General features: G+C 38.9%; 1 protein-coding gene across 1 annotated transcript in view; it reads right to left on the bottom strand.

Annotated features, from left to right (window-relative positions):
* Positions 1–24,422, bottom strand: part of UBE2Q2 (ubiquitin-conjugating enzyme E2Q family member 2) — a 70,995-nt gene that overhangs the window by 5,858 nt on the left and 40,715 nt on the right. Inside the window, 3 exon segments of the mRNA XM_006888270.1 lie at positions 11,565–11,623; positions 18,444–18,534; positions 20,556–20,616. Of these exon segments, the coding sequence (XP_006888332.1) occupies positions 11,565–11,623; positions 18,444–18,534; positions 20,556–20,616 (211 nt within the window).

The following is a 24,422-nucleotide window of genomic DNA, read 5'->3' as shown; positions in this document are numbered from 1 at the left end:
CCAAAAAGAACTGGCCAACACAGAAACATTTCATAAAACAACTTACGTTCAAGAGACAACAGTGATGAAGAAGGAAGTTCAAGCTGCTCTGAAGGAACTGGTAAAAAACAAGGCCCCAGGTACTGACTGAATACCAATTGACATATTTCAATAAGCAAATGCAATCCTGGAAGTCTTACCAGGTTGTGCCAAGAAACACGATGTGAATGAAGGATAGTGTGAAATAAAATGTAGATGAACTTTATAAGCAAAACCAATATTTAATAGTTTATTTTTTAAAAATTAATCTGGATGACAATGACCTGGCCAACTGACTGGAAGAGAGCTACATTTATTCCCATTTAAAAAAAAGAAAAAGAAGAAGAAGGTGATCCAAGAGAGTGTGGAAATTATAGAATGATATAACTAAATATCACATGCAAGAAAAATCCTGCTGAAGATTATCCGCAAGTGAGTGGAACAATACATTGATAGAGAACCACCAGAAATACAAGCCGGGTTTAGAAGAGGCCGTGACACCAGGGACATCACTGCCACTATTAGATGGATCTTGGCTGAAAACAAGGAGTACCAGAGGAATATCGATCTGTGTTTCATTGATTATGCAAAGGCATTTGACTGAGTAGATCACAACAAATTGTGGCTAACCTTGAAAAGAATGGGAATCCTGCAATACCTGATTATGTTCTTATATTTGTATCAGGAGGCAGTAGTCGGAACAGAGCAAGGAAACACTGCATGGCTCAAAATTAAAAAAGGAATGTGCCAGGGATATGTCCTGTCTCCATACTTTTTCAATCCGTACATAAAACAGATCGTGAAGAGGCTGGACTTTATGAGGAGGAATGTGGCATCAGGATTGGAGGAAGACTCACACAACCTTACTTGCTGAAACTGTGGAGGGCCTGAAGCATTTGCTGCAAAGGGTCAAGGACTATAGTTTGCAATATGAACTGAAGCCCAACATCAAGAAAATGATTCTTACTTTGGCCAAATGGAAGCATCATGACAGATGGAGAAGGGATTGAGATTAACAATTTCAGCGTGCTTGGTTCCATAATCAACACTCTTGGCAATCAGGAAATTAAAAGATGAATTGCACTAGGAAAATTGATTGTCAAGGACCCTTCCCAGAGTGCTAAAGAGCAATGATGTCATTCTAGAGAAGGTATGCTTGACCCAAGCCATGGTCTTAGCAATTACTTGCTAATTATCACAGAGCTGGACAATGACTAAAGGTGACTGAAGAATCCATGCCTTTGAGTTGTGGTGCTGGAGAAGAGCATAGTCCTATCATGGACTACCATAAGAATAAACATGGTAAAAAAAAAAAAAAAAAAAAGAATAAACATGGTGTGTCCAAGAGAGAGAAACCAAGTTGCTCCATCATGTTGCCAGGGGGACAAGTACTTGGAGAAGGATCTGAAGCTTGGAAGGGTGGAGGGACAGAGTAGGAGAGGTATCTCCCCTCTCACTGTCAGAGGCAATGAAGTTGGCTCAGTATAAAGTTGAGTTCAGAGCTACTGTACCTCAGGTTGATAGGTGTCACAGTCAACTCAAAGGCACAAAACAACAACATACATCTAAAAACTTCTCCAAAAGAGTAAGACAAGAACTTACAGATCATAGAAAAGATTTGACACAGCTGACAACAGCCTCATCTCTAAAAACAGAAAAGTTAGTGTGGTGCTCATATAAAGACAGATATAGAAATCAACTGAACAGACAGCCCACAGCTGTCCAGTCAGTGCTCATAGTGATCCTTCAGAGGTTTTCAAAGGCTGTAAATCTTAACAGGAGACCGTTCATCTTTTGCTTAAGAAGTACCTGGAAGGTTCTAACCACTAGAGATAATCAGCCTTTTCGTTAGCTACAGACTATACTAACAAAGCACCTGATACATACAGTCAAGTGATTTCCAACAATGGTGAAAGAAATAATCTCTTCAATAAATGTGGAGATAATGTCTCCATCTGCAAAATAAAGAAATTGGATTCATACCTCACTCCGTATATAAAATTTAACTCACTATGAATCAATGACCTAAATATAAGAACTAAAACCATAAAATTCCGAAAGGAAAACAAGGTCGTGCTTGAAGATCTTGTTTTGGACAGTGGACTCTTGGATGAAACACTAGACGCTCTGACCACAAAAGATAGTACTGAAGCTTCTATGCAAGATTTTATAAAGAAAAGCAGAGAACTCACATAACACAACCACTTGCTAATCAATCATGAGAGAAGGGTTTAACATCTAGACTATGTAAGTAACACCTACCATTTAGGGGAGGAAAGACTAATAATCCAATAAAAAGAATTTGGACATTTCTGTAAAGATGATATACAAATAAATATGTGAAAAGATGCTCAACATTATTATGTTGGCTGCAATAGAGCTGGCCTCTGACTCAAGGCAACTTCTGATAAACTGAAGAGAACACTGCCTAGGGAGATAACATAGTCAGAAAGATGGTTTTCCCAGGGCGAGGATCAACTGTTGCACTCTGGATGTGCTGATCCTTACAATTTCTCCACATGTGGGAAACTCAACTGCATAGTCTGTGGTAGTTGGGGACTGTGCTCATGCTTTCTCCTTAAAAACAACTCAAAGAAACAAACAAACCCAACACCAAGCACTGCCTGGTTCTACAAGGCAGATGGACTGTGTTTATAGGGTTTTCATTTGCTGATTTTTTTAAAAGTAGACTGCCAGGCATTTCTTCCAATCACTGTTGTTAGGTGCCATCAAGTCAAGTATGACTCATAGTGACACTATGAACAACAAATCTAAATGCTGTCCCCCACCACCATCTTTGACATACTTGAGCCCACTGCTGCAGTGATGTCAATTCATCTCACTGAGAGTCTTCTCTTTGGCTGAATCTACCTTCCCAAGCATGATGTCTCTTTCCAAGAAACAGACCCTCCTAATAACATGGCTTGTGAGGCAGGCATCTAAGGAAATGCCAAACTACAATAAGCTATAGTCTCAAACACACTGTTGTTAAATGTCATCATGTTAGCTCCCTTGCAAAATTTAAGAGGATAGCAAGTAATAAATGTTGGAGAGGATGTGGAGACATTACACACAATGGAGATTTGTACACCAACATTCACAGCAGCATTATTCATCATCACAAGAACATGGAAACAGCCCAAATGTCCAACTCCACCTGAATGGTTGAAAAATTGTGAGACATTCACACAATGGAATACTATGCAGCATGCAGGAGCAATAATTTTTAAAAATACTATGAAACTTGGGAGGGACTGGAGAGCAATATTCTGCGTGAACTAACACAGTCACAGACAAATACTACAAAGATCATTATTGTAAAAATGGAAGAATAACTAGTAGAACAGGTATGGGAACTCAAGAGGGGTAAGGTTGGGAATAAGTAGGGGCAAAACCACAGGGTTACACAGTTTGGTGGGTGAAGGAAGGGAAAGAACTAAATGGGAAGAACCTTGGCGAAAAGACAGGGTAATGATGGGCAAAGTCCAATGGTGATTAATTTTATAAAACAATAATGCATGAGAATGACTATGAAATAAAATGTGAATGAAGAATAATGTGAAATAATGTGAAAGAATAATGTACATGAACTTGTAAGCAAACCAATTTTTTAAAAAAAAGAACTGAAAGCATTGAGATCAAATGGACAACAACATAAAAGAGTAAATAGTAACCTTAGAGGACAGTGAATTTATGTTAATGAGCTGGAATAACTCAAAAGCATGGTGAGGATGACGGTACTTTGCAGAATTTAATCATCACCACTGAATAAACTGTACATCAAATAAAAGTTAAATTGGTATAGGTTTTACTGTGTATATTCTCAACAACAAAATTCTTTACAAAAAAAAAGGAAAGCAAAGGGAGCGCTGGTGGCCTAGTGGCAAGAAGCTGCACTGCAATCCCAGAGGTATGTGGTTCGAATCCACCAGATACTCTGCTGGAAAAAGGAGGGACAATCTCCTCCTGTACCTGTCAGATCTGATTTGACGGTATCCACATAATAAAAAAAAAAAAAAGGAAAGCGGAGACAACGTGATATTTATACATCTGTATTCACTATTCACTATTGACAACAGCCAAAAGATGGAAATAATTCATGTCCAACACATCAATGAATATGAAATTAACCAATATACAATGTCATGAATGAATCTTAAAAAAAACATTTCCTTAGCAAAGTAAGTCAGACAAGGAAAGAGAAATACTGTATTACCTCATTTATGGGACACTTTATTTAGAAAGGCAAATGCAAAGATACAAATACTTATTAAGAGGTTCCCAGGGACTAGAGGAGGGGAATTACTAAGTTATTACTTAAGGAAAGGGTACAGTGTTTCTGCCGGGGATAGTAAATGCACTTAATATCAATAAATTGTACATTTAAACATGGTTAAAATGAAATGTTTTATCACAATAGGAAAAAATAAAGATATTTTTAAAGAAAATGTCTTTGTGTATTCTATGTCCTTTGCACATAGATACCTATTTTTGAGTCTCACACTTGACAAAAAGAATATGAGGTATACTTTTTTATTATTTGTCAATGCTCTGGATCATAGCAACATTACAACTGAACAAACCAGTGCCTAGTCCTTTGCCATCTTCATAATCACTCCTACATTTGGTATTGTAACTGTTATGAAAATCCATCTCATTGAAGGGGTATCTCTCCACTTAAACATAATGTCCTTTTCTAGCAATCAGTCTTTCCTGATGACATGTCCAAAATAAGGAAGCCATACTTACTTCTAAGGAACATCTGACTGTATTTCTTCTAAAAGGAGTATTCATTCTTCTGGTACCACGGACAATCTGTATTCTCAGCCAAAACCACAATACAAATACTTCAGTCCTTCTGCCTTCTTTTTTCATTGTTCAGCATTTGCATGTAATGAAGCTATTGAAAAAGACTGTGCGTAGATTTGGCCAATGTAATACACTGTTTGTTTTCTTTACACTTTTACAAGGATGTTAATTATTGATCCAAGTATAATTAAATCACTTACTCAAATTAATTCTACATGATGCTGCTGAGGATTACATTATGGGAATTTTTGTTTTCTTTACATTTCGTTATAGTCCACACAGAAGGATGTAGCCTTTCAACTTCATCCATAAGTGCATCATTGTTGGGAATCAAGGTGTGCTATCTACTTATCAGAAGGAGTTAATAAGCACTTGCTGATTTGACAGATTACTTCAAGAGCTGCTAAAAGTCTAGTAATTGTTAACACCACTTATATTTCAGAAATGGTAGAGATGAAGAGGACTTATTTTAGGAAAATAGTTTATATTATTGTAAAACTGGAATGGGCATGGGATAGTGACAGCTGACCTCTTCAGACGTCACAAAGGAGAAGGCTTACTATCATAGCACACACTAATTCCAAGTAGGTTAGACATGCTCCCATTTTTCAAAGCTTTCTACTTCTCCCTCCCACACCGTTCAAGACTTCTCTACTTGGTTCAATAGTTTGTTGCAATGGCCAAACAGGATTCATATACAATACTTAAAATTATGAGGTTTACTATGCAATTAACAGGTTACAATTCAGGTTGAGAAATAACTCGAAGTCCAGCTCTTCAATCTGAACAGCTTCTCACTTAAGCTTCTAAAGCTGTTTCTCTGGCTCATCCCACAGTCCAACATCTGCCCAGCTTGGAGAAGTGTTTCAAAGCTCTTTAAAGCTGGCCTCTCTCTGGCCCTTCACTTCTGCTCTGGAAATTAGCTTTGCAAATCATGCCTTGGAGAACTGGTGGCCTAGTGGTAAGGAGCTGCACTGCCAACCCAAAGGCAGGCAATTTTATTCTACCAGCTCTTCCTTCAGAGAAAGATGGGCAAGTTTCTCCTGCACAATTTACAGTGGAGGGTCACTTATGAGTTGGCTCTCACTCAATGGCAATGAGTTTTAGTTACGTGTGTCTGAGCTCTGGTGGTATAAATACATAGGGAGTTGCTGTGATACTCCAAAGGAAGCAGGTCTCTGGTGGTCTGAATCCATGACTGGCTCAAAGGAAGAAAGAAGAGCAATCTCCTCTCATGGGATTTACAGCCTCTGAAGATCTGCTGGGGGGTCAGCTCTGAGTTGATTGACTGACAGTGATAAGATGAATTATGTGCCTAGCAACACCCCTACTCCACCAGAAAACCATCTGCCCAATGACAAGTAACTCTAGCTCAATGGGTCAGCAATCCTAGCCCCTGGACAAATGCCTGAAGACAATACAATTTTGGTAAGGAACCCACAGTTTTGTCTCAAGGCCTCTACTACCTTTGTTACTGCCCTCCTCTAGAAATATCCAGTGCAGAAATCTCAGGCCAAAGAATGTGCTGCACTCTCTGACTCTTCTCTCTTGACAGTAAAGATCCTCATTCTCTGCCTCTGGGAAGACTCAATTTAAGTGTGATGAGATGACAAAAATGAACAATCAATCCCTCTTTTATTTCCACATTCTATTTACATGGTCTAACTTACTGCCTTACTAGCAAATCATCCATTCCCTCTGGGTGGACTGCGAACATTCGACAATGGCAAAGACCTATCCAGCAATGTGCTTGGAATTTTACAAAGGCCATGGCGAGAAAAAGGCACATGATGTAATTCACTGCCCAGCACTAGTGGACATGAGTCATCCAGTCACTACCTTTCATTTTAGCACCCTACTCGTCAATCTAGAGAAGAGTTTTGTCAGGCAGAAAGGAGGGGAGATTTTGCAGGTTTAAAAAAAAACAACTTTGTTTTCTATAAGCATGTAATAGCCACCTGTATGTTTACTGTCCATATTAACAAAAAATAACTACAGAAATGTCTACATTAACAAAAGAAGTAGTTCTTTATACCTACAAAAAAAAAAGTGACATTAGTAGCATCTATGCTGCAGAGGGTCAAGGACTGCAGCCTTCAATATGGACTGAGGCTCAATGTCAAGAAGACAAAAATTTTCACCACTGGACCAATCGGTAGCATCAGGATGGATGGCGAAGAGATAGAGATTGCTCACAGCTTCAGTTTGCTCGGCTCCACGGTCAACACTCTTGGCACCAGTAGCCAGGAAATCAAAAAACGTATTGCGATGGGAAAGTCTGCGGTTAGGGACCTCTCCAAAATACTCAAGAGAAACAGTGTCTCTCTGGAGACTAAGGTGCGCCTGATACAGGCCATGGTTTTTGCAATCACTTGTTATGCATCAGAGAGTTGGACAATGACTAGGGAGGATAGAAAGAGAATTGACGCCTTTGAGCTGTGGTGCTGGAAAAGAGTATTGAATGTACCATGGCTGCCAAGAAAACAAACAGATTCATCGTAGAGAGGATTAAACCAGGCTGCTCCTTGGAGGCAAGGATTCTGTGGCTTCGTCTGACATACTCTGGACATGTTGTAAGGAGAGACAGGTCTTTAGAAAGGGACAGCATGCTGGGTAGAGTGGAGGGACAGCGCAGGAGGGGAAGACCCTCTATGAGGTGGATTGATTCAGTGACTGGGGTACTCGGGATGGGTGTGTCAGAGGCAGTGAGATTGGCACAGGATAGAGCACGGTTTAGGGCTGTTGTACATGGGGTCGCTATGAGTTGCAAACGATTCGACAGCACGTAACAACAACAACAACATGCTTTAAAAAGGTGGCCAGTTGTTATTTCTGCATTGAATTATATAATTTTATCCATATCAATAGGTTTTTCAAAAACTACTCTTTACCTCCAATGACTTTCTGCTAAATATGAGGTAATTAAAAAAAATAATGAAAAAATATTTTTTCTACTATATGGCTTTGGCAGCACATAACAACAACAACAACAACAGCATGGCTTTGGAAGGAGGAGTAGCATCCACTTCTGTAACAGCTTACCTCCGGAAATCCTATGAACCTGGAGAGAGGATGAAAGGCACCCAAGAGTTGTGGACTCTCCTTCATAGGGTTGCTATGAATCACCTGCAACTCGACGGCACTTAACAACAACTATACGGCTACAAGCTAAAAGCTAACTGCCCTGTGAGTGGGGTTTATAATAACTTTACTCAGAGAACTTGGTCTTTGTCCTGGGTTTCTGAGAATTTTTTTTAAAAATACCTTACAATTTAACTGTCTCTGAAAAGGATTCCAGACCACTCAAATCTTAACATGACAGGTCAGATGAGGTGATAAGGTACTAGGCCATAAAGAGCTGCTGCAAAATACTTGGTGATCACTTTGTAATATCCACAGATTTCAGGAGGAAGAGTTGAAGTTTTCATTACATAACAAGAACTCCAATAAAACCTCTGGGCACTGGAAATTACATTGTTTTCCTGACTGGGGAAAAGTAGAAAGTGGAAAGGTACATCAAGTCACAGAAACTTTGAGCTGGAAGCCCTCTCAGGCCTTGCTCTGTGTCTATTCTTTATGCAGATATTAATTTACATCCTTTAGAATACAATTTCTTTCTGGTGGTTCAAATTCATCAGCAGCTCTTTGGAAGGAAGACAATCTCTTCTTGTATGGCTTACAACCTCAGGACACAGCTGAAGAGTCTGCTATCAGTCCATTCCGCTTATGGACAATGTAAATTTACTCAAAGTATAGTACTTCCCATGAATGTCACTCAGACAAACTAAATTATCCTGGGACTTTTAATACCTGGGTCATTTCATTAACATAATAATCACCCCAACCAACCTGGCACGTCCTGCTAGGGGGTAAAAAAAAAACTCCATTTTCTTATGACTCTTAATTTCACCTTTAATTCTTATATCCATTGCCACTTATATACAGAAAAATTTGTGCACCGGTAAAGATCAGAAAGAACCTTAACTGTTGTTGTTAGGTATCTTTGAGTCAAATATGGTCTTAGCAACCGTATAAACAGCTGATCTGAACCATGCCCTATCATGGGCCATCTTCATCATCTCTAACACACTAGAGTGCATTGCTGAAATCACCATATTAATTTGTCTCTTTGGGAGTCTTCCTCTCCTTCGTTCAATCTCCATCTTTCCAAGGATGATATCCCTTTCCAAGGAATGGCCTTGCCTAGATACATGTCCAAAGTATGAAAGATGAAGCTTTGCCATCCTTGCCTCCAAGAAGCACTCTGGCCGCACTCTTTCTAAGACATTGTTTGTTCTTTGGCAGTCCATGGGATATTCAGTACTCTTTTTTAGAACCACAACTCAAAGGCATCAATTCTTCTGTCATCCTCATTTAATGTCAAGCTCTCGGATGATTAGCAGGTGATTGAGAAGAGCATGGCTTGGAAACCTTAGCTGACAACAGCTAAATTTGCTCTGATTTTGAGTGTAAGTTTTCCTATTTTCTAACCTTCTTTTATTTTTAAGGATCCAAGGATCCTCTGGTGGTCTTCTTACTGAGTATGGAGTTACACTTTCAACTCAAAGGCGGCAGCTGGAAACCACAACTACTCCACCAAAGAAAGATGGTCAACTTTTCATGCTATTTATTTACAGTTTCAAAAACCTGCTGGAGGTTTAGCTATGAACTGGTTCCCACTCAAGGGCAATGACTTTAGAGTTTTCTTCTTTATCCAACATGTCAAATACAAGCAACTTTTCTACGGTAACAAAGTATTTTCCCCTTAAGATAGGAAGTCAGCAATAAGTTGTTTAACCCAAGGTAAAAATCACACCCTATGTATGTAGTTGAAGAATTCAGCTAATGCTTTGAGCCCTAAGTTCCTGACTACCTTTAACTTTACTAACAATTCCTATTTGAGTTATTTCAGGTGTCTTGCATGCTGCTGCTGTTTTGTTTCACTGCATTCATGACAACTCAGTGACCCTACAAACAAAAGATCTGAACCTTGCCCTATTCTGCACCATGCTCACAAGCACTGATATACTGAAGCCCATTACAGTTGAGATTATTCAAAAACAGCTGTAATGAAAAAACAAAACAGTTGTAACAGTACATCAATAGGGAACTTCCAGAAATTAAAGCTTGTTTTAGGAGACCATGGCCAAGTTACTAGGTCAACCCATCCTGCTAATGGTCTTTCCTTGACCCTTCACCTTTTCAATATGTTGTCTTTTTCCAAGGACTCCTGACAATCTGCCCAAGGAAAAAGAAACAAAGTTTCACCATGTTTGCCTCTGAGATGTACATTGGTCATACCTCCTCCAACACAGACTTCTCTTGGAAGTCCATGGAATAGGCAGTATCCTTCTCCAACCATACAATTAAAGGTATTGATTCTTCTCTCACCCTTATTCACTGTTTAACTTTCAGTGGAACAAGAAGCAAATGAAACCATCATAGTTTGGATCTATGGCACCTTAGTCTTTAAACTGACAATACTGCTCTTTAACAGTTTGGAGAGGTCCTTGACAGCAAATTTTTCCAATGTAGTATGTCTTTTGATTTCTTGATTCCTGCTACTATGGGTGTTGATTGTGTATCCAAGTAAAATGAAATTCTTGAGAATTACAATCTTTTTTCCATCTATTGTGATATTACCTAAAGCTCTAATGATAAGGATTTTTGTTTTCTTGATGTTAAGATACAGTTTATTTTGAAGGCTGTAGTCTTTGATTTTTTTTTAAGCAAGTTGTTCAAAGCCTTTTCACTTTCAGCAAGCAAGGCAGTGTCATTTGTGCAGGTTGTTGATGAGTCTTCCTCCAATGCTAATGCCATATTCTCCTTCATCAATCTAGCTTCTTCAATGATTTGCTCAGCATATAGATTGAATAAATATGCAGACAAGATATAATCTTGATGCACACTTTTCTTGATTTTAAAACATACAGTGTTTCCTTATTGTGTTGAAATTGCTTCTTGATATCTATGAATAGGTTTTGTATTAACACAATTAAATGTTCTGGGATTCCCATTCTTCTCAATGTAAGGCATAAATTGTTATTATTCACACAATAAATGCCGATGCATGGTCACAAAACATCTTTCTGGTATTCTATGCTTTCAGCCAAGAATTATTTGATATCAGTAATGATCTCTCTTGCCATGGTCTCTTCTCAGCCTGAAATTCTGGCAGTTTCCTGTTGATGTACAATTATAGCTGTTTTTGGGGTTTTTTCTTTTGTTTTTTGTTTTTTTCTGTTAGGGAATACTTTCATAATAAAATATCTTTTAATTACATTTTTTGTCTTGCTTTTTAAGAACTATGTTGTTCATGCATTTTTGAATAATCTTCAAAAAAACATAATCTTAATACCACAACCCATAATCTTGACACACATCTCTCCTGATTTTAAACGATGCAATGTTCCTTTTTCTGCTTGGAGAACACCTTCTTGGTGTATGTACAGGTTTTGCATGAGAACAATTAATTAAGTGCACAGAAATATATATAGATGTATATTAAAACCTCCACTCATAAAGAAGCCATTGACTTTGACAATGTGGTCCTCAAATGAGCATCACTAGCTTCACCTGAGAACCTCTTACAAATGCAAATTGTCAAGCTTCACCCAGACCTGCAGAAGACGAAACTTTGGGATTAGGAGTTTATGTCTTTGTGTCTTTTGTATCGTATCCTGCCCCACAAATGATTCTGATGTATACAATTTAAGGAAATAATTATATTAACTTACCCTCCTGAGAGAACAGGTAATACCACTCGAACAAATGGAGGATCAAATGGAAAGTTATCCTATAAAGTAAATAAGCAAGTTTAATTACTTTAATGAACATTCTCAATAGTATCTTACTTAGGAGATGTAAAATAGTCTATAAGAATGTGTACACTCAAAAACTATTTGAGTTTGGAAACAGTGTAGCAGTTTCTTAAAAACATAAATGACAGTAATTCTACTCCTAAGTAAAAGTCCAAAAGACTTCATTCCTATCGTGTATCATATTCACTACAGTACTATTTCCAGTACAAGTTTCTCCTGTGACCTGAAGTTGCTGTTGTTGTGTGCTACTGAGCTGGAACCAACTCATAGCTGATACACTAGTGAGAAATAAAGTGTTACTATGAATTCTATGATAGGCCAAAACAGCAAAAAGAAAAGAAACTATTACCATAAACTTAAACAGGAAAGTATTTTGTGGCTTCTCAGACCCAGAAGATAATCTATCAGAATCATGCAAAAAGACAACCACATAAAACCTAAAATAGCACTAACAGGGGCAGCTACTGCAGCTTCATGCTCAGATGCAGAATACAGGTCCTAGAAAGCAAGCTGGTGATGTCATCTCTTGCTGCTTAAGGTAGACTCTGCCATTTTTAATGGCTTCCTACAAATAAATATCAATTACTAGTTTTGCCCACTTCATCTACTTTTTAGAAAACCGTGACGCCTCTTCCAGTTAGCAAAAGTAAGCACCAAAGTAGGTCTTTCATAAAATTGAAGTGATGTAATGTGAACTTTTGAAAAGAGGGGGTTACCTGTAGCTAAAAGGTAGGCACACCTTAAATGCCTATAAACAAATGAACAAAGTTTCAAACAATAATCAGAAGGAAAAATAAAGTAGCTATTGAAATTGTTATGTACAATAACCACAGTTGCTTGGTATAGAGATTTAAGGGCATGATTTTACAGTACATCCCAGTTAGTTGGTCTAATAACATATTTGGTGTTAACGTTCTACCTCCTCGTTAATGGCATAATGCTTGGAGTCTTAAAATTTGCCAAGTGGCCATCGAAAGGACAACAGGTCTTCATTTACCTGGAGCAACAGAGGATAGAGAATCAGGACTAGAAGGAATAGTCATGGCTGGTTGCTTACATGAATAACTAGGTTGTTCACCATGAAATTTCCTCAGGAGAAAGTCAGGACAGCTTCCAGAATGTGCTCACAGGCACCTCAAGACTTCAGCCTCTCAGTTTTAAGCTAGTGTTACCAAGCTCTCTATCCTGCCAATTAGGTTCTCCCCCACTGCTCCCTCCCTGCCAAGTCCTCTCTGGTTCAGTGGATGGTAGCAGTCCCAAGGTCAGCTTTGTCTCATGTTGGGTCACCGGTCCTCTGTTTCTTGGCCACTACTGCTGCTGCTGTAAGTCTAGGTGAGCAATAATCTCTGGCTCCTAAGTGCACACACTGCATACCTGCTGCTGCTTTGCTGGTGGTGAGACTCCAAGTCAACAAACCTTATTTACATATCCTGCCCATCCACCTAGCAAAGTCAAATTCAGTGGCTTAGCAAGCCATTTTGAATAGCAAACTTTTAAAACCACACATGCGTACAAGGAAGAAATGCTCATAACAACAACAGTACTCATTTCTGGAACTGGTCGCACACATGATTGAAGTCAGTATTTAGAATTATGTTCTTTTCACCACTGATTCTGTATCCCTTTGTTGTCAGCAAGCACCTCAGTGGTCCAAACATTTTCTCCTAAAGGATATGAGCCAAAAGTCGATTCAAAACTCTATGAATGAATGGAAATACAAAATCTCTGTTAATATTCATTAAAATTAATAAAATTTTAAAAAGTCAGAAACTGGTTGATGTAGTTCTCTATGGACTTTTAATCACAGAGCATGGTAACACTGAGAGATGACCTAAAGAATCTCCCATATTCCAGACATACTTTTTTTTAACCCTAATTATGCCAGCATCAAGCCTATCTTTCTTTGGGACTCAGGATCAATCAGACCAGTCAATACAGTAACTCTTTGCCTGCTACTGCAGAGGCAGGAAGGGAGCTCTTGTGGTGTCAATCATAGGGAGTTGTGCTGCTAAGCAGTGGTGATTCTCCTCTGATTCAACTCCATCAGTGGCTACAAGGGAGAAAGATAGGTAATCTGCTCCCATGTGATTTACAGCCTCCAAAACTCACTCGTGGGTCAGACAGGAGTCAGCTCCAACCTGACAGCAATGATTCTGCTTTTTCCAAAGGCATGAGCAGTTCAAAGTGACTGAGCAGCATTTATTCACCTCAGTAGAATCAGAATTTTATTTCTTGGAACTAAGACCTCTAGACCCATCCAGGGAGTGAATATTTTTCAAGGGGTGACAAGGGACAAAAGTGAGTGACATTATTTCCATTCCCAGACCTCAGTTCCTAGGACCATGAATTCAGGCTACTGGGCAAACAGTGCCATATAATGAACCCTGGTGTAGAGCAAATAAAACCATTTCTCCTTCCAAGTAAAGTAAAAAACAAGGTGTATTGTTGTAAGCTCTGCCCATGGGAAAATTTCCCTTCACCACTGTCTTTCAGGAAGGACCCCAAAAGAGGCTAAGATATCGCCACTTTCGACTTCTCAGAGGTGTCAACGTATTGTGTAGAACCATCTATAAACCAGGTGTGAGTTTTTTTTGCTCGGTCAAGAGACAAATAACAAACTTCCCAGGAGGCCAAAGGTGTATACAGGAAAGGAGAGGTAAAGTGACAGGAGTAGAGACTCAGGATATTTGGGTCACATTCTCATGCAACTTACTTGGGCCTTCACGTCTTGCTCCAGCCCAATCTCAATATATACTATTTCTATTTAAGATGAAGTGCTCCTGTTCAAATCCAACTTTATGCCTGGGTTAGATAACACTCAGTTCATGATTAAGTTACATGGTAAGGTGGTGGCCCATGATTAAGTGTTCAACGTCCACTAAGGCCCAGTACCAAATCAAAAGCTATTTCTCAAAAGGAGAATAGCTATCTGCAGAGGATGGCAGGGCTTTGTCTCAAAAATCCCCAGGACCTGCACTGTGATTCAAAATAGGGCCTGCAGACTGTAAAGAACATGTCTCTCCCACTTCATGCACCACTGGATCAGAAAGTACTTGTACAGCAGCCCAAATTTGTTAAAGAGCTTTCTTGCACTCTGGGCCCTACTCAAAACTAGCAGTTTATCAAGTCACTTGATAAATAAGTCCAAGTAGCACCCAATAAAGCATGTGTCATATCCAAAATGGGGGGGAAGGCCCACCCCAAGTATTGTGCCACCTTTTTAGCATGAGAGGGATCAGATGCAATAACTTAACGATCATTTTGACAGAATTATCTCAACTTGGATCCCTGGAAATTTTACTGAGGTGGAAAGACACTGTCAGGCTAATTTTCCAACCTCTCGCATGCAAGTGTTTTACCAGTAAGTAAAAAGTCATTATTACTTCTTCCTTACTAGATCTAATCAGCCTTCCATCAATGTAATGGACAAATGTGATGTCATGGGGAAGGGAATCAACATTACCTATCACACTAGCCATGGAGTGAAGTGGGAATGTTACTGTATAGAAGAGCTTTGTAGGCAGCTCTGATGGCCTAGTATTAAGAAGGTGCGTTGCCACCACAACAAGATAAACAATCCAATTGAAAAATGGGCACAGGATATGAGCAGACACATCACCAAAGAAGACATTCAGATGACTAACAAGCACATGAAGAAATGTTCAATCCTAGCTCTAAGAGAGATGCAAATCAAAACAACTATGAGATATTATCTCACCCCAGTAAGACTAGCTAAATAATAGAACAGCAGGCAACAAATGCTGGCAAGGTTGTGGAGAAACTGGAACCCTTATTCACTGTTGGTGGGAGTATGAAATCATGCAACCACTATGGAAGGCGGTATGGCGCTTTCTCAAAAAGTGTAAATAGAGATACCATTTGACCCAGCAATTCCACTACAGGGAATATACCCCAAAGCAACCATAAGTGCCACCCAAGAAGATATATGCAAACAACCTAAGTGCCCATCAACAAATGAATGGATAGAGAAGCTCTGGTATATTCACACCGTGGAATACTACACTGCATTGAAAAACAAGGAACTCATGAAATATTCAAAATGGGTGACCCTGGAGGACATTATGCTAAGTGAAATATCTCAGTGACAAAAGGACAAATACTGTATAGTGCCACTGTTGTAAAACAGGACTGACATCGGGGCTGGGGGGAGACTGAGAAACATGGGATAAATAATGTATACTGCATTGAAAGAGATGAGGGAGAGAACTGTTTAAAAGGGCTATGTGATTAAGTATTACTGTCATGACAGGAGTCCAGAACAAAGGCTGCATAGTGGAGTGGACCTGGGGGGGAGGGATTATGTAACAATGAAAGAAGTTTTCTTTTCCTTTTCAAAAAGAAGAGTGAACTGGGGAGATGAGGGGGCAGGGAAAAAGTGAAACAATGAATGAATGGAAATCCAAAGCCTCTGTAAATTTTCATTAAAATTATTAATAAGTTGTTGTTGTTGTTGTTTTTTAAAAAAAAAAAAGAAGGTGCACTGCAATCCCAAAAGCCATCAGGTTGAATCCACCAGATGCTCCATGGGAGAAGTATGGGCAATCTTCCATGAGATTTACTGCTTCTGAAAACTCAGTGGAGGGTCAGCTATGGGTCGGTTCATACTCACTGCCAAACAATAAGAACAAAAGAGCTTTGTTGCACATACCTGAGGAAGGCAGACACCAAGTAGGTTCAAACCATTGACCTTATCATTAAGAGCTACTCATTTAATGTCAAGGCTTCTTCCTATCAACTTCAATTCAAATATGATTATGGAGTAAAACTATTCTTTATCTATGGATACAAGTTATTTGTTTCCAAAATATAATTGTGGAACAAGCACAAGGGAGACCTTTGCATTACAAAGGAGGGAAACTGTAGAGCAGAAAGGAATAACAGGTATCAAGTTAAGTCCAAAATTCCCAAGGCTTCAGCTCTGCTTCCTCAGTACATGGAGTGAGAAACACTAATCCTTCTTTCTTTGGGAGCCCCAATATCATAAAACCAACTGAATGGTGACCCTAAGCCCTCAGTCCAGCAGAACTCATTCTTTTGCCCCATGGCAACTTCACCTCAGTTTTGAGAACTGGTTCCTGTCCCATCCTTTTGGCACTAATGAACTACAGTCCCACATTCTGAAACTGCTTCACCTTTTGAGAACTAGCAGATTATTATTTCAACCTAGACTACAGAAGTCATGACTCTACCCTCTACCCTTTGAGATCAAGATAGCTCTGCTTCCCAGTTCACTGGCTTCTTGGTATGCCAGCCTCTGCCCTGCTTGGCCAAGTGTTAAAAAGTTCTTTAGCTCTACTGATAGGTGTTCCGGGGACATCAAAGTCTGTTCCAGTTACCTACTGTTACTGTAACAGAATGCCACAAGTAGATGGCTTTAACAAATGGAAATTCATTCTCTCATAGTCTAAGAGGCTAGAAAGACCAAATTCAGGGCACCAGCTCTATGAAAAGGCTTTCTTTGTTAGATCTGAGGAAAATTCCATATGTGGGCCTGGCATTCCTTAGTGATCTCTATGTGTGTTCAGCATTCACCTTTCCTTGGGTCTGGGATTCTGTGTAGGAACTCTGGGTCCAAAGAACACGCTCTACTCTCAGCTCTTTTTTCATGGGAGTAGTCAGGTCCCTTCTTTCTGCTTGCATTCCCTTCTTGTTCTCTCTTATGAAAGATGATACAGACTATGCTCCAGAGTAAAACCTTCTTATATCTAATCAAGGTTGTAACCTAAGTGATGATACTGCATCCCACCTTAATTATCTTACAAATGTTTGGCTGATTACATGTAATCTTACCATTACAAAACTGCCAAAAATATATCATTACATAACTTCCAAACCAATGAGATTTCATGGCTCAGCCAAGTTGATACATATGGGTGGAGTGGGGGGCACCACAATTCAATCCAAGGCAGCTATGACTCTCAGCATTATGTAATTGTCCTCTATGTTACACTCTGATGTAAAATGTATTTCCTTAGTGTGTGGCCTGCAACCATTAGATACAGAAGGTCTAGCAAAGCTCTCTCTTGAGACTGTATGAATTCCACTCGTCACCTTACCTCCAGTTCCTGGAATGCAAATTAGCAGCCTGCTGTCTGACTTACAAGTTTTGATATTTACCAGTTTCCACAGGCCGTAAAGTCATGTGATCGAGGAGCATGCCTTCTGATGTGCCACTTTTGGGTTCATCACCTTATGTTGCATGAGTCAGGAGATGCCTCCAGCTAGTCTTCACAAGTGCCTCTGAGCCATACTCACGCTCATACTCACACACATGTTCTCTATTCTTTTGTGTGTGTGTGTGTGTGTGTGTGTGTGTGTGTAAAATCCAAATTCAAACTACTGCCATCAACTCAGAGCAGACTCATAGGATGTAAGTCGAATGGGAGAAGATTGTGTTTCCTCTGGAGAGCTCCTGATGGACTTAAATTGGCTACAGTGTTTATAGATATAGAGAGAGAGATATAGATGTGTGCATATAGATACAGACAGACCTGTCTCTTTCCCTTAATGCCTTTGAGTTGAAATTAAGCCCCCTCCAAGAATGTTTTATAGACTATAAAAAACATGAAGGAAATTGTCCACCTTTCTCCCTCATGGATTCAAACTGCTTGCCTTTGTGCAAAACAGATATATTTTATTCACTTATTTTGCTCCTCTAGAGAATTCAGCTTAAGCATCCTTTACTGTACCAAGAAATAATAAATTTCCGAAAGCAGTCCTGTGAATATATGCTCCCAACTTAAGCATATGGAAATTCTGTAACTGTTTTCTTACCTTAAAAGAGAAATTAAACAAAATATATTCTATGCCTTCTTTTTCTTTTAAGATTTGAAGATCACTGTGCAAAGGGCTATCAGGATCAACCCTGAGAATTAAAAAACAAAAAACCGTTCAGAAGACATCAGGGGATTTTTCTTAGTATAATCTCAAAAATAAATCAATCCAAGAGCAAAAAAGGAGACCTTAGGGAAAATGACAAACATAAACTGTCTACAGCTGCTCTATGTCCCATGACATACAGCACCCTTAAACATCAAAAAGGTAAAAGTACTGTAAATTTATTCTGCTAAGTAGAGTCTAAGATAGTAGTGTTGTTGTTAGTTGCCATCAAGTTGAGTATGACTCACAGCAACCCTACAGACAAAAGGTCTGCTATCCTCACATTTTCTGACACACAAGAGCCAATTGCAGCAGTCACCATGTCAGTGCACCTGGTTGAGGGTCTTCCTCTTCTTCGCCAACCCTCTACCCTTTCCAGCATCGTGTCCTTCTTCCAGGAATAGCAACAGCAACATGCCCAAAGTATGTGAGGTGAAGCCTCATAGATACTTGTCTCTAAAAAGCATTCCAGCTGTACCCTTTCCAAGACATTATCTGTTCTTTTGGCCATCCATGGGATGTTTAGTGCTCTTCTCTACCACCACAACTGAAAGGCATCAATTCTTTTCCTGTCATCCTTATTCACTGTCCAGCTCTCAGATGCAAAGCAAGTCATCGGAAAGACTATGGCCTGAATCAGACACACTTTAGTCCTCAAACTCATCATTACTCCTCAATAATTTGGAGAGGGTTTTCCCAGTGCAATGTGTCTCCTTATTTCCTGACTGATCATACCAAGGGTGTTGTGGATCTAAGCAAGATGAAGATGTTGACAGTTTCAATTTCCTCTCCATCCATCATGATTTTGTTCGGTCCAGTGGTAAAAATCTGTTTTGTTTACTTGACATTGAGATGCAATCCATACCAAAGGCTACATTCCTTGATCCTCTGTAATAAATGCTTCAAGTTTCCCACACTTTCAGGGAGCAAGGTTGTGTCATCTGCGTAATGCAGGTTATTAATGAGTCTCTCTCCAATCCTGATGCCACATCCCTCTTCATAGTCTAGCTTCTCGGATAATTTGCTCAGCATAGAGACTGAATAGGTATAGAGAGAGAATACAACCTGGCGCACTCCCTTCCCAATTCCAAACCATGCAGTGCTCCCCTACTCCATTTGCACAACAGCTTCCTGGTCTGGGTACAGGGTTCGAATGACCATAATCAAGTTCTCTGGGATCCCCATTCTTCTCCATGTCAGCCACAATGTGTTATGATCCACACCGTCTTATGCCTTTGCATTGTCAACAAAGCACAAATAGATATTCTTCTGGTATTTCCCACTTTCAAGGCAGGATCCATCTGACATCAGCAATGATATCCTTGGTGCCACAGCCTCTTCTATATCCTGCTTGAACTTCTGGCAATTCCTTACCATTTTTAATGATCTTCAACAGTATTTTGCTTGCATGTGATATTAATGATATTGTTCGATAGTTTCCAGATTCAGCTGGATCATCTTTCTTGGGAATGGGAACAAATATGTTCTAAGATAGTAGTCATTCTAGAAGAAAATCATCATGGTCATGTGTACATAATTTTCTTACACAGTAATATTGTAATCTATATATTATAATATCTAGAACTTATACTTTAACCTACTTCTCTAAAATTGTATTGTAAGTCTTCAGGCTCAAAGAATAAACTACTATAGACAAGAACATTCAAAATCATACAACTTTTCTATAAATGGCTCCTACTCAAATCCTTTATTTCAAACTACATAAACTAGATATCATAATCAATTTATAATTAAATACACTTTTGTTTCTAGGTTCCATCAATCTTTCCCTGACACCAGGTAATACTCTATCCACAGCTGCCCTTATTCTTTTTACCTTCTTTTATTTCACTTATTACACCTCAAAAATAGCCCATTTTAAAAATCTAAGAATTATATTTACAGTGGCAGGGTCTAAAGTACTAAGTAAAATTAGGGCAAGGGGTGCAGGTGTCCATTTTTAAAGCCCTCTACTGTACAGTGTGTTAGCATAAAAAGGCTACTTACTTCTGTAGTTTGACATGCCAGTCATATAAACTGTCATTTATGAGTTCTACTGAATAAATCCCTGTGAAGATATAAGACAAGTTGTTTATGTTTCACTTGATCTTTAACTTTTATGCTAGGTAAATGTATATATTAAACAGCCAAAGAAAAGATAGACGTTAAGGAATAAAAGCAAGAAATAACTATAATTTTTTGACACTGGAGTTTAGAATTTATGCAATTAATAGATAATTATAAGCACAACTGAGAATTCTTTAATAACCTGAGAAACTGTTCAATATTAACTATTAGTATGAGAGAAAAACGTATGCAAAATTATACATATTTAAATTTTCTCTTACATGCATACAGACACATCTGTGAAAACAAACTCTCTACCATACTGCTTTACATTCTACTTCATGTAACTTTCAAAAACACATTCTAAGTTGGTAAATATAAATCTACTAAAACAATCTACGTTATGCAGATGACACAAGCCTGCTTGCTGAAACCGAGGAGAACCTGAAACACTTGTTGCAGAAGGTTAAGGACTGCAACCTTCAATATGGGTTGAAGCTCAATATCAAGAAAACAAAGATTCTCACCACTGGGCCGATTGGCAGCATCATGATAGATGGTGAAGACATTGAGATTGTTGACCAGTTTCAGTTTGCTTGGCTCTACAATCAACACTCTTGGTACCAGAAGTCAGGGAAAAAAAGACAAATTACATTGGGAAAGTCAGCTGTCAGAGACTTCTCCAAGGTACTGAAGAGCAAAAATGCCAGTCTGGAGACTAAGGTGCACCTGATACAGGCCATGGTCTTTGCAATTACTTGCTATTCATCAGAAAGCCAGACAATGACTAGGGATGACAGAAGGAGAATTGATGCCTTTGAGCTATGGTGCTGCTGGAAAAGAGTACTGAATATACCATGGACTGCTAGGAGAACAAACAAGTTCATCCTGGAGAGGATGAAGCCAGGCTGCTCCTTGAAGGCAAGGCTTTTGAAGCTCCATCTTACATACTTTGGACATGTTGCAAGGCGAGATGAGTCCTTGGAGTGGGACGTCATGCTTGGGAGGGGAAGACCGTCGATGAGATGGATTAATTCCATCACTGGGGTAATGGGGACAGGTGTGTCAGAGACAACAACGTTGGCAAAGAGATAGAGCATGGTTTTAGAGGGCTGTTGTACACAGGGTCTCAATGAGTCAGAAGTGACTCAACAGCACATAACACAACAATAACAAGCCAATCTTGCTAACAGTTCTACAATTTATTTTATGAACATTATAATTTAATCAATTCCAACCAGTAACATCTGGGTTATAATCTTTTCTATTATCATTTAAAGATAAACTCATACAAAAATGTTTAAAATTATGGAATTATTTCTACAGTAATTTTTAAACTTATTATAAAAAACAGATATTTCATGTGCTTTCCAGAGAGTAAAATATGCCAAACTCCTCAGGAACAAGTTTGACTCCCTTGTCCTCTATAAAACCAAGCTTACAGTCACTGAGTCATTTCAGACTCTTGGCAACCTTTCATCAGCCTTGAGGCTGTGAATCTTTATCAAGGAGGTGGCCTCAACACTCTTCCACGAAGCAGCTGGTAGATTCCAATAGTCAACCTTTCAATTAGCAGTCCAACTTGTAACTAACTAAGGCATCAGGGCTCCTTTATATTCTTATGCTTACTTCTAAAAACAAATTACTTCTAATGATTCAAACTGAATCCTTCTTCATACTCTCATAAATCATAATGCTACTTTTGTAAGTAAATGAAAGACTGACTTTCCTTTGTGTAATAGTTAAAATTCCTGTAATGATATGTTGTCGAGCACGACACATAGCTACCCTATGAACAAAAGGCCTGAAGGTTTTCTATAACTATTGCCATTTATCAAAGTTCATAGAATTTCCAGAGGCATGTTGGTTAGCAAGTGGATGCCACTTTCTGCTTCCAATGTAACAATAATATAGGAGTTTTATCTGTACACAGAAAGGTGCCACGATATTCAAGTCTTATTGAATAAGAAAGAACATTCATAAGTCCAATTATGGAATGGAAAAGAACTCTACCAATTTTAAACATAATAGTATATACAACTTTGTTGTTGGTATTATTGAAGCTCGATGTCATTAATTAATAACAACTAGAAAGAAATCAGTTCTAATTCATGTTGACCCTTGGTACTTTTTAGGCATCTTCAAAAATGTTGTTATGGTTAAGCCCCTTCTTATAGTCGCTGTGTCAATCTGTCTTCCACTTTTTCATTGACCATAAGGTACTTGACAATAATGTCTTTTTCCAGGAATTGGTCCTCCTAAAAACATGTCCAAAGCACATGAGACAGAGACACCATCTTCATATCTGCTGTACTTCTTTCAAGGCCGACTTGTTCATTTTTCTAGAAGTTCATGCTATATTTAATATACTTCACCAACACTATAATTCAAAGTTATCAATTCTTGTTCAGTCTTCCCAATTCATATGTTATTGTTGTTAAGTTCCATTCAGTCGAGTATGACTCATAGTAAAACCGTGAAAGATAATCTTAACTCTGTCCTATTGTGCACCATTCTTATCATCCTTGACATTTTAGTCCATTGCCACAGACATTGTATCAGTCCTTCTTATTGAGGGTCATCTTCTCCTTTGCTGAGCCTCCACCTTTCCAAGCATGATGTCCTTTCCCAAGAAACAGCCTCTTCTAATAACATGTCCAACATATGTGAGATGAAGCTTCATCATCTTTGCTTCCAAGCAGTACTCCAGGTACACTTTCTCCAAGATTATGTTTGTTCTTCACTATTCTCCAAAATCACAACTCAAATGCATCAGTTCTCTCATCCTTATTCCTTAGCTCTGATTCATGTTGTTGTTGCTGCTGAGTACCATTATGTCAAAACTAACCCAAAACTGGCCTTGCAATAGGTTTTCAGCAGCAGTAAATTGCATGGGAGGAGACTGTTCATCTTACTTTCATGGAGCAGTTGGTGGATTCAAACCACATGCCTTCAGGTTGGCAGTGATGCTCCTTACCACTAGGCAACTAGAGGTCCCTCAGATGCATAGCAGGCCTGGAAAGACTGTGGCTTGAATCAGGCTCACCTTAATCTTTAGACTGGCATGACTGCTATTCAAGATTTTGGAGAGAACCCTGACAAAAGACTTTCCAATGATTTACACCTCCTGATCTCCTGACTGCTGGTACCAAGGATGCTGATTATGGACTAAAGCAAGATGAAATCATTGACTTTTTTTTTTAATTCATCTATCATGATGTTGTCTATTGGTGCAGTGGTGAGGAATTTTGTTTTCTTGATAATGAGACATAATCCATATTGAAAGCTGCAGTCCTTGATCCTCTGTAGCAAGTGCTTCAGGTCTTCCTCACTTTCAGTAAACAAGGTTGTGTCATCTAGACAACGCAGGGTGTTGATGTAATCTCCTCTCATGCAATTTACTGCCTCTGAAAATTCATTGAAGAGTCAGCTATGGGTTGGTTATGATACACAACAGCAAAAATTATTCATATGAGCAACTGAAAATATCATGGTTCATGATAAAAAGTGGATAAAGCTAAATAGGAAATGAATTTTCTATGTAACCATTCACTCATATCACAATTTTAAAAATGAAAATGATTTCAAAACGACTATGAGATATCATCTCACCCCAGTAAGAATAGTAAAATTGAACAAAACAGCAAGCAACAAATGCTGGCGAGGTTGTGGAGAAACTGGAACCCTTATTCATTGTTGATGGGAGTGTAAAATGGTGCAACCACTGTGGAAGGTGGTATGGCACTTTCTCAAAAAGTTGCAAATACAGATACCATTTGACCCAGCAATTCCACTACTGGGAATATA

The sequence above is a fragment of the Elephantulus edwardii genome, unplaced genomic scaffold (genome assembly GCF_000299155.1).
Source record: "Elephantulus edwardii isolate Elephantulus edwardi_28Jun2011 unplaced genomic scaffold, EleEdw1.0 scaffold00066, whole genome shotgun sequence".
Taxonomy (NCBI): Eukaryota; Metazoa; Chordata; class Mammalia; order Macroscelidea; family Macroscelididae; genus Elephantulus; species Elephantulus edwardii.
The sequence above is the reverse complement of the archived record's forward strand: the minus strand, read 5'-3'. Positions and strand labels throughout refer to the sequence as shown.